Genomic DNA, 11,940 nt, shown 5'->3' with positions numbered 1-11,940 from the left:
GAAGAGGTTCTCCACCTTTGACCTGAAAAGGGATCAAGTAATACAATATTTTGATCAAATTAGATTGCTTACTTAGAGTTTGGAACTCAAGTAATAATGGAACTCTCGACTAGAGTGGAAACCCAGAATTATTGAAATTTATTCAGAAAGTGGATTGAAAAACAAGAATCACTTATTTCTAAAATTTGATGCAGGATAACAGAACTACAGCGTTTAAAAAATTAAAAAATAAAAAATAAAATTGCCTCTTATAAACGTACCTTCATGCTATCTCTCAGGTATGTCTTCCCTCTAATCATGAATCCAGAACCCTCCGGAGACGACCAGCAATTCTTATCAGCTTCATCCATTGCTCTCCTCATGGACCCATTAAACTGACTCAAATCGAGATTTATAGGAGGTATGTTTGTATCTAACTCATTCGAGTCTGGTGTTGTATCAGATGAATAAAAAGAATCTTTTTAGAATAATCTAAAGGATTCTTAACTAACAGAGATAAATATAGCTGCCTTCAAAATGAGAGAACTGGAGAGAAAAGTACCTGAAGTGCGTTTTAGTGTTAAACTTGCTATGGCCCATGATATATTCTTCAGCTTCATCTTCTTTTCCTGACGAATAAAACAAAAGTTAACAAAAAGTCGTGCATAATTTTAGAAGTAAATAACTCAGACAATGAGCGTAAACCTTAGGAACTTCTTTTCCATTCTCACTATCTTCATCTTCTGAAGATGAGGATGAATCATCAGCAATTGCATCGTAGAACTCTTCTGCTGGTTCTGCATCCTAAAATTCACTGATTGGCCCAGAATGATCGGATGCATTTGATTGGACAATTGTGGTTGAAGACTCGGACGTAATTGCAGGATTTGCTGCAACGTATTCCTTCAGCCCTGGACAAATCATGTAGCATGTGAACATCATTACTGTAGATCATTACTTTCTCATTGTGTAAAATAGGTCTAATTTTTTAACAAACCTGATACTTGACTGAGCAATGCATATGGAACAGTATTTTCGAACTTCTGGCAGTGCTTGTTCCTCCAATTAAACCATCCTTTGAGGTTTATCTCTAGAGTTTGCGTGACTAGACATTTGGGACTACTTAACGAGGAAGGTTTGCTTAAATTACTAATCTCCCACGTTGAAGCTACAAACCAAAAGAAAGAAAGAAAAAAGTTACAACAGTTTACAGGGTTCATAACTTCCAAATACGGATTCTGGTTAGAAAGGCAGTCGTTGACAAACTGTAACAACAAATTCTTATCTGCGATTTAGACAAACAAGAAAAACTTGCACAAAAATAATTTATTGAATTAAAATAAAATATTGCGGGTTACAAACTCTAATTTAATCCTCTGATTCTTCTCTCTAGAACGATATGTGTTTGACTTTGAATTTCGGAGACGGGTCGTTGACTTGGTCTTCTCCGGATTTGATTTGGATTTGAATAACGTCTTCCGAGGGTCTTGCGGCTTGAATCTCGGATCGAAACGCTGAACTTTGACGGGTTTTGACTTGAAGATCTTGAAGTTCTTGATGAATTTGACCCTTCAATCTTTCTTCGATCTTGATTTGTTGAAGAACGCTCTCGATTTGATGAAGAACGCCTTGAATTTGATGAAGAACGACTTGATTGATGAAGAACGACTTGAATATTGTTGAGAGAATTTTCTCCTACGGTTTTTCTTCTTCTTGAGTTGTGTCTTGAATTGTGTAGGGAGGGTCCCTATTTATAGTGGTAGAATAAGAGTCCTACATGAAGTCTTCTTGATGACGTGGCGCGATTTGATTGGCTCTCTTTAAATTAATATTTATCTCTTATAACTTGGAAGAGAAGAAACAATCCTATTGGTCAATAATTAATTGATAATTATCTCCATGACTTATTTTTCAAGATAAATTATAATCTTGGGATTCAATTTAATATAATATAAATTATATTAAATTTACATGTCTACACAAACATTAACTCAAAATGAAAAGGCATGAAAAACTTAGTAAGAGATTAATTATTAAACGCAGGATATTGTGGTGGGAGTAAATTTAGTATTTAATAGGAAGCCATATTGTGGCCCATATCATTCCCACCTTCAGAAATCTTAATGCCCGAGAAATTATAAGTGTATACTTCTTAGATTTAATCACTGAAATAAAGCAAACCTTCTCCACCTAAAACTGGAACATGTAAAAGTTGTACTGTAGTTCGTGTTTTTAATAAAAATATAAATACTGAAGCTTAGTCCACAACACTATATATATATATAATTAAAAATTGTACAATTTCAAATTTATTTTTTGAATGTAAATTTTGGTGTTACATTATTTTGCTTGATCTTGAGTTGGCACATAGTTCCAAAGAAAAATAAATAAAACAAATCTTCATATTTTTTCTTGAATTTGCATAAGTGATTTCTCTTCGTAACATAAAGTTATATATTATTGTAATATTTATTATTCTTCCTCTTCGAAGTAAACAACTTTTGTTGACACTCCTATTTGCAAATTCTAGCATTGTCATTTATTTTATCGATTTGCATTATTTAGTGAAAATAATTTTATGCGATCAATTATTTATATTTATATTTTGTTTTTATTTAACATGGTGATTTATCTGAAGACTAAATTAGAAACAATTAGAGAGAAAATCGATTATACCCTCTCTGTGCAAAAATCGTTATGAATACACTTCAAATGCATATACGCGTATATTACAACAATAACAAAATGAACTTATATTAGACATACATTTACAATTGAGATGGTATTACTTATTAGTCTTTATTGAAATTCCTTCACTACATGGACTGTAAATATTTTTTTCAAGTTTTTCTTTAACTAATAGAAAATTAATTTTATGAATAAATAATTAGATGAGTCTACTTCAAAAATAATTACCCAAAAAAAAAAAAAAGATTATGAAAGTATGATTAAATGCAAGTAGTAATTGAACTGAGCCTTCAATTATTGACTCAATGTAAGAATTTCACTCAATCCTATAAGACCTTCTTGAATGGTAGTCACGTGAAGATTTTTAATTTGTTTACGCAATATTTTTTTATGTCCCTATTTACATGAAATTTCAATTAGTCCTATAGGACCTTCTTCTTCCCCTATATACGCTCTTAGGTAGCCACTTAAATGGTAGTTTTATGAAATTCTCTCTAAGTGAAAGGTGTTCTTTTTGTACCCTTGAATCAAACAAAACACCATCCTGTCGGTTACTATATATATTCATGTTCATGCTAGCTAATTAATTTATATTTGCTAATTGGTTTGTATTTACCGAATTATTTTACAAACTTAATTCCAAAGGGTATTTTGTCCATAAAAAATAGAAGAACCCCCTCTCGATATTCTCACTTTTATAAAACTAAAAAAAATTATAGGGAAGTTGATGCCAATAAAATAACCTAAAGAGATTAAACAAGTACTGTAGATAGTAGCAACATAGAAATTAAAAGTCAAATTCAACTTGCATAATGCAATTTATTATATCCAAGTCTTTTATTTTAAAATAGACTATGGAATTCAAAATTCATGTGCCCAGCAACATCAGAAACCAGTAATATAAATGGTAGCAAAATAGAAATTAAAAGTCGAATCCAACTTACAGTATGAAATTTATTATCATCCCAACGTTCTATTTATAATCTTCAACTAAATTTAATCCATTCGACCAAATGCAGTATATAATTTAGAAAAGTCTAGTAGAAAGTGATAGTGCATATCGATGATGTAAAATAACTTTTTGAATGAGATACATTTGTCCAAACTTACATTAGATGATTATAGAAGATGAAATTATATGTTCTACTTTAACATGCATGAAGATATTTATCAATTAGCGAGCGGAGATCTAAATACAATAGTTTAATAATTATTATTATATCAACTGAATATAAACGAATGGAGCAAGAGGAAATAATGTTGCATCATTCTCCTTTTTATATATTTATTTGCTGACTGTCCAAATTCTTATTAATTCCTAAACAAAGTCGGTTACTTTTATTCATGTCTGTATAATAATAATTTGTATTTATAGTATCATTTAAAATATAATAATACCCTTAATATATCTCTTTTTATTGGATAAAAATAATCGAATAATGATGCTATAAATTTAATCAATTAAAAAGTCGATGTAATATATTTAAAATTTAAATATTATATTTCCTCGATAAAAAAGTCGATGTTTATTTTTACCCTTGATGTGTCCTTAAGCTATTGGTTGTTTTGGAGGGTATTTTTAGGACAACCAAAAAATGGAAGAAACCACCCTACTATTCCCACTTTTATAAGTAGTATAGATATATAAAAAGTAACTAATTGAGAATCAGAACATACTCATCCTCCATGTTCAGCTTGCTTCTCACACTAACACCTCTTGAAAGCTCGTACTCTACCTACAATTGCATGATAAACATGAAGATATGAAAGCAATAAAAGGTAGTCAAATGAACTGCTTTGTGTTGGATCGGTTTAATAATATAGAGTGAAAACACGCAGCGGAATAACTTAAAATAGAGAGGAGGAGTAGTGGAGAGGAGATAAAAATATATTACTCACTCAATCAACACGAATATATAAACTCACTCAATAACTCTCTAACGATGGATTTGGGATAGGTCTTCCAAAGAATCCGCAGTTCCTTATTTTTCTCTCTAACGATGGATTTTAGAAGAGACCGAATGGTTGCGTTTCTTTGGGGACCACGACCCTTTATATAACTGTAGAGTCCAGTTATATTATAATTGTGATTCAACCCCATCAATAAATCACAACTAAGCCCTAATTGTCTCTACACATTAGGCCCATAATTATAGTTTAATACCCATAAGTCCAACCCAATAATCTTTATTAGATCACAATTAATTTGGACTTTCTTTTAGATAGCCATACACATTTATGTCACATATGTGAGCCCACATAATTATTCAAAATAATTCCAACAATCTCCCACTTGGGCCACATATGCTATATACCTTATAAATGTGTACACCTTATGAGCTCAAATATTGCTATCATATAAAAAGGCATTCCTTACAATCTCGTCCATTTACCATATAATAAAGGACTAAAGAGGCTTTCGTCACATTGATCGTGTCTAAACCCAACAGTAATCACGTATACCAATATAGCCAAACGACATAGATCAAATTATGGTGTGTAGCATGGAAATTACATATAATGTGATCTTAACATGCCTATTTCCAACTGGTCCTACTTTAAACTATATTGATACCAAACCTTAACATAATTGTACAAAGCGCAACCAAATACTTTGTTTCTGCAGAAAACTAAATACACAACTTTGTGTCCAAACATATCATAGAGCTACCAAAATGTATTCATATATACACATACATAGAAACTCCCACTGAACCATAATATCCTTAAATGATATAACACCTACATGAGCAATGCTCATGAAATACCTTGTGTGTCAATCCTTTAGTAAGCGGATCCGCATTTGTGGAGTTTATCTTAAAATGCTCTATGTATTGTTCACTCTGTACCCTTCACAACTAAGAACTTTACAAGCTCTTCTTGTTGTTCAAAATTATAGCTGTTAAATATTGTCATCATTTAACTTTAATACAAAACAAAATGTGCAGCCTAGTGACAAAAGTTTATAGCTATATTCTAAAATAAGATGCAAAAAATTACCATAAATTCTCAACCATCGTGAAAAGAGCTTAACGTGTTTGTTGAACACCCATGTCAAAATAGCTCAATCACTTAGGTTTACATTAACCAAAATGGATCTATACTTTATACGCATCATAAAAATCAAAATCATGAATAAACCACCGATCTCCCAAAATATCTGATTTTGATAAATGAGCATATGTATATAACTTACATTCCCTATAATTACTGTATAACCCATTTGGCTGCTTTGCTAAATGATCCACTTCATAGGGTTATTCAGATATCTGCCTATCTTTATGCACACCTTAACCAAATGCGTACATTCTTTTATTTAAAATATTTATTGGGCATTGAATTGAGACTAAACAAGTCTCCTTTGTTGTGAGATTATCTCCCACTGATCCTTGAGCATGTATAATCATTAACTTTATTTATCTCAAACTACATATGAGATAATTAGCTTAGGATTGTAACATCATTAACGGAAATTTTAATTTCATTAATGGACTACTTTAGTTTGCAATCAATATCCTTCAAATCTTTAAAATTTTATGGTTACACTTTATTGTTCCAAAATTATTACTATTTGAGAAACATATTTCTTGTGTCCATAAATCTCTTAATAGAGTCGATATGAGTGAAATATTTAATGACTAAACGTACCATATATCTTCCAATATTGCCCATTTGAATTATATTTGGTCTCAATTATTTGTAACCAAATTCACATCTTATGGCAATTTGATAAGATCTTAATGTCTTGTCATTCTAAATTTCAACTCATCTTTAATGCTTTATTATTTTAAGGTTGTTGAGTTTGCTCTTTAAGTAACAATTATCAAGACTTGATTTGGGAATTGTTCAACATTGTCTTATCAAATCTCCAAATCTACTTTTCAAACAATGACAAGTATAAAGACATGTACATTGTCAAAAGCAGTATTAGGAATCGAATTGACTTATCTTTAAAGACAATGTCTATAATCTAAATTTATCCCCTCAAACTCAACATCCTTAAAATATTTTAAATTTCCCCTTTTAAAACATAACATATTGCAGCACTTAATGTTTCTCCTAAATATACCTTAGTGAAGAACAATGACTTATCATATTTTTCTCTCTAACGATGGATTTTAGAAGAGACGGAATAGTTGCGTTTCTTTGGGGACCACGACCCTTTATATAACTGTAGAGTCTAGTTATATTATAATTGTGATTCAGCCCCATCAATAAATCACAACTAAGCCCTAATTGTCTCTACACATTAGGCCCATAATTATAGTTTAATACCCATAAGTCCAACCCAATAATCTTTATTAGATCATAATTAATTTGGACTTTCTTTTAGATAGCCATACACATTTACGTCACATATGTGAGCCCACATAATTATTGAAATAATTCCAACATTGACGCCCAGCTGGCGCAGTCGCAGCAGGTTGTCACGGCCCGCGAGTTTTGACCCAACCCCTTGCCGATTTCCCTTGAGTTGGGGATGTTAAAAAATCCAAGAATTAGCCCAAGTAGGGTTAGGCCCAAGTTGGCCCAATTGTATAGTGGTAGGTAGAGCCATTTTTGGTAGGTAGAGGTAGGTGGTGGTAGGTAGAGACATTTAAGGGATTGTTTCACTCCCAACCGTTAGATCATATCGATCTCCACCGTCCATTGATGAGGTGGTCTTGTATAAATAGAGGTAGGGACCTCATTTGTAATCATCCAACACATATTCAAGAAATCCAACAATAAAGTATTCTTCTACCAACTCTCTTGTCTTCTTACTTTCTTTCTTCGTTTTCCATCACTTAAGTATTCGCAACACAATTCGGGAGAGGCTGACTTAGCTATCGCGAGGGGCGAGAAGGAGCTAAGGCCGTACGGTTCTTTGTTGAGGGAACAAGTCCGTGACAAGGTGGTGGCTAAGTACTCCGTTCTCGGACAAGGTCAACACCCCCTCGACGATAAAGACCTCGACCATTTCATGGTACTACACCAAACCTAATATTTTTTTAATCTCGAATTAATATTTGTTACTCTGTAGTTCAAAAAATATTGGAATTTAATTTCCATATATCAAGATGAAATCAATTAATGATGGTAATTAATTAGTGCTCGAATTCTGGTGTTGAATGATGTTTTGTTTAATTTCAAGGGTTTATTAGGGATAACCCCTTGTTCATATTTTCTAATGAGGTGGATCCAATTTTTTTTCCCCTTTTTGAGATAGATCCAATTTTGCCAACTTGGCAAATATATTATATAATTTTCCTTTAATACCCCTGTTTTATTTTTTAAAAGGCATTTATTTCCTTTACTACGTGATTTGAGATTTGCTGATACGTTGCCTAAAATCACGGAATAAAATTACGTGAGATCATTGGCCGTTATATCAAATCGTGTACAATATTTTTCGAAGGTTCTCTTCAGCGTTCCAGCGGTTCTTTATCATCTTTGAAGATTTCTGCACCGTCGTTGAAATAGGATCGAATTTGAGCTTTCGTTGTTGGACGTTGTTAACCGGGTATGAATGCGTTATTCGTTTTTATTTTTCGCTCAATGTCTAGGATTGTCGATTACGGTGGTTAGAAATTTTAAGGGTTGTGTTGATACTTGATTCTATGAAGTAGAACGTTTTTTAACAAAATTACGTCGTCATATATACATCGTTATTTTTGGCGGATGATGTTTGTTTGGAAGAGGATTGACAGAGTTAGAAGAGGATGCTTCACGCAGATCGGACCAGAGTTGTTTTATATGAGCTTCGTAGTTGGTTTATGCAATAATCGGAATAATTGTCCGCTGTGGTCGAGTTCATGTTTTTTATCCCGATCGATAGTTGGTTTATTTGTTTATAATAGCCGATTTAAGTGTGCTGGGTAGTACATTAAAATATAGTTCGTAGTCTTTTTTAAATTAGCGTATGGATTTTGCATTTTAAGTTTATTTTTGATGATATTAATGTATTGTCATTCAAATGTATTTGCAGTCTATTTAATCATTTTTTAGTATTCTGCATTTTTTATTTTGTTTCATGATTTTAGGTTTTTTCGATGGCGAATTTCGTAAGTATTTTGTTGAGGTTTGGTGGGTTGGTTGCTATAAAGAGGTGTTTACGATGTAATGGCTCGGTAACTTCGATTAAGTTTTAAACCGTTGTAATACAGTAGTATACTATTATGAATATCGTATGATACTACCATTATCATTTTATTATACTATTATGAGATTATTAATGTACTAGAGTTTTTTAACTCGACATATTGATTTTATTGTGTTATGATGTGTTTTATGTATTTTATCAAAACCCTAGATTGAAATTATGAGATTATTAATGTACTATTTTATTGGTTATGTTGGAATACTTTACGTTGGTGTTGTTCTCAATGTTCTTGTCATTTCAGTGGTATATTGTTTGTAACACAATTCATATCACTACTATAATCGTAATATACTATCATAGCAGATCAATGTACTATATTGAAATTATTAATATACTATGTGGTTGAATAATACGGAATCCATAGTCGATTAACGAGATCCATAGTCGAATTAGATGAATAAGATAGTCTAATACATGATATAAGGAAAATTAGCCTAATTGATTAGTATTTCAAACAAACATATTATTCAGTTTCCATATATATTATTATTTTTTCATATATATCATTATTTACCCTAATCGTTTTCATATAATAAGGAAAATTACCCTGATTGATTAGTATTTCAAACAAACATATTATTCAGTTTCCATATATATTATTATTTTTTCCAATAGTCATTTAACTAAACCCATAGTCGAATTAGATACATGGGATAGTCTATTAAAAGATATGAGATAGTCTATTAATTTTAAAACACAAATCCGCCGCCGTCACTTCTCAAATCTAGGGTTTTGATGATTCTTCGGCCCATAGTCGATTAACGAGATCCATAGTAAAATTATATCAGTGGGATAGTCTACTAAATGATATGGGATAGTATATTAATACAGATGTAATTCGACTATGCATCTCGTTAATCAACTATGGGCCGAAGAATTATCAAAACCCTAGATTTGAGTAATCCTATATTCGAGTAACCCTAGATTGGAGCAGTGACGGCGACGGCGACGGCGGCGGCCAACGACGATATCACTTCTGGTGGATGTCCTGCCCATCAATTGTTGCAATATCACTGATTTAGTGCTCGAATGCGGTATGCGATTATAACAGATCTGCAAATACACAAACGTGATAGTCGATTTAGCCAAAACATATCAACAAATCGATGGATGATAGCGATTCAACGAGTGGCGACGACGTACCTACGGCAGCTTGCTCGGAGTGCACGAAAATCGTCGTTTCACGGCAGTGCAGACGTCTTCCCCTTTCAATCGGCCGCACCGGGAAGTTGTTTTGGGAGTTTTTGCAGTTTATTCGATAGTGGGGTTTGGGATGATAGTGATTTAACGGAAAAATAGGAAGGGATTTGATTTTATTTCAAAAGGTAAAGTAACGGGTTTTGTGGGATTTGATTGAGGGTAATTATGTAATTAGAAAAAGTTTGATGATGTGTATAATTGGATTTAGGCCCAAGATGCTCAAATTGGCCCATCTAGAGGAAAAATCCAATTAACATTCTTAATTACATTCAACTTGTCCCACATTGGTTTTTAACAAGAAAACCACATCAAACTACACCTATAACTATAAATATGTGTTATCATACACATAACAAGGTAAGCACTATTTAGGCAATTAATTAATATTATTTGCTTATATTGTGATAGTTTTCTGACTTGAGCGTCGGAGGACAATCGCCGGGCCACCCCCGGCGTGTCACCTAGTGTTTTCAACTGTTTTGTAGGTTAACGAGTGGAGCGATCCCTTCGACTACCTGAGCAGCATCATTTGGGTTGTTATCAAAATGGCAAATATAAATTTGGGTCTACCCCTATTATTTGAATGTTTAAGGGGGTTATATCTAATAGACCCTAATTTCAATTAACTTGCTTGCAACTTGTCCGATTAATATAGCGGTTCTCGTAAAAAATCTGAATTTTGCCGATTTATGCGCTTAAGTGAGGTCACTGTTTGGATTTAGAGTGGGAATACAAATATCAACGACTAATCGGAATTCATCGAATGAGGATAGGAGAGAATAAGTTAGGACAGAGGATGATAACATAATCGAAATCAAACCAAGACAAATAGTTGGCAAATCGAATCTGTTACGGGACGGTATATCTGTTTATCCCATCAAATTTAGGAATTGTGTTGTTTATCGGTACACTAATAATGAACTCCCAATTTTTTTTTTTTTTTTGTAGTGCTTTCAAGAAACTCTTTCTTGATGTAGTAGCCCCACTTACGGCTCGTTTTTTGGTTGTTTTTAGAAGTTCTTGTCTGACGCAGACGCATTATGTTTTATTACTGTCCTCGTTCAAAGAACAACTGCAACAACACGTCCGAGTTCATGCAATGGAAGCAGTCATGGCTTGTTGGGAGCTCGAGCAATCGTTACAAAGCTTAACAGGTTAAATATTATTATTTATTATTCGAGCAAGAATTTGTCGACCCATTTGTCTAAATATTTTTTCGGACAATTCTTGACAGGTGTAGCACCGGGTGAAGGTACAGGCGCAACGATGTCCGATGATGACGAGGACCAAGCAGACAGTGAAACGAACCTGTTCGATGAAAGTCTCGACGGAGGAGACAACATGGGATTTGGTCCCTTAGTACCCACTGAAACCGAGAGGTCTTTGATGGAACGAGTCAGGCTAGAACTCAAACACGAGCTTAAACCGAGAGGTCTTTGAAGAAAAAGGGTGTCGGATTCGATCGAATATACGGGTGAAGAATGGGACAACGAGATAGAAGATTGTCAGTGTTAGCTGCTTTTAAGGTAGTCCTTAAAATTGGCTGGGGGCTTTGTTGAGTAAGAATATTTAGTTAGAAGCCAATTTAAAGGGACTTAATATATGATTTGGACAACTTGAAAACATATCAAAAGCTACTGTAATATTTTTAATTCTGGTGTTAATTAAATGTCAACATGAGTATATGAGCAAGATCCAATTAGTAGGGTTTTTTTTTTAATAATTTTATTTTATTTGTAGTTTGTATGGGTTGAGGCAACAGTTTTTTTTGTCTGTTTTGTGTAAAATTTGTCTTACTATGACTTCTTCCATTCGAGGATATATATATATATATATATATATATATATATATATATATATATATATATATATATATATATATATATATATATATATATATATATATATATATATATATACTAGTGTAGAGC

The 11,940-nt window shown here is 32.8% G+C and overlaps 1 protein-coding gene and 1 long non-coding RNA gene across 2 annotated transcripts; one reads left to right on the top strand and one right to left on the bottom strand.

Annotated features, from left to right (window-relative positions):
- Window positions 1-264: 264 nt before the first annotated feature.
- LOC148766965 (uncharacterized) lies at window positions 265-1,180 on the bottom strand. The gene is made up of 4 exons (XR_016034287.1): window positions 977-1,180; window positions 685-890; window positions 542-608; window positions 265-427 (listed from the first exon to the last, which is right to left on the bottom strand). It is a non-coding gene; the product is annotated as an uncharacterized LOC148766965 (long non-coding RNA).
- A 5,886-nt stretch (window positions 1,181-7,066) lies between these two features.
- LOC148766964 (homeobox protein knotted-1-like LET12) lies at window positions 7,067-11,449 on the top strand. The gene is made up of 4 exons (XM_088825879.1): window positions 7,067-7,090; window positions 7,562-7,633; window positions 11,043-11,163; window positions 11,244-11,449. Exons 2-4 carry the CDS (start codon window positions 7,631-7,633, stop codon window positions 11,447-11,449), a joined length of 330 nt encoding a protein of 109 aa, XP_088682005.1. The 5' UTR covers window positions 7,067-7,090; window positions 7,562-7,630.
- Window positions 11,450-11,940: the final 491 nt, after the last annotated feature.

Source organism: Erythranthe guttata, chromosome 11 (assembly GCF_056151865.1).
Source record: "Erythranthe guttata isolate IM_541 chromosome 11, IM_541, whole genome shotgun sequence".
Lineage (NCBI taxonomy): Eukaryota > Viridiplantae > Streptophyta > Magnoliopsida > Lamiales > Phrymaceae > Erythranthe > Erythranthe guttata.
Note: the sequence above shows the minus strand (reverse complement) of the source record. Positions and strands in the feature narration are given on the sequence as shown.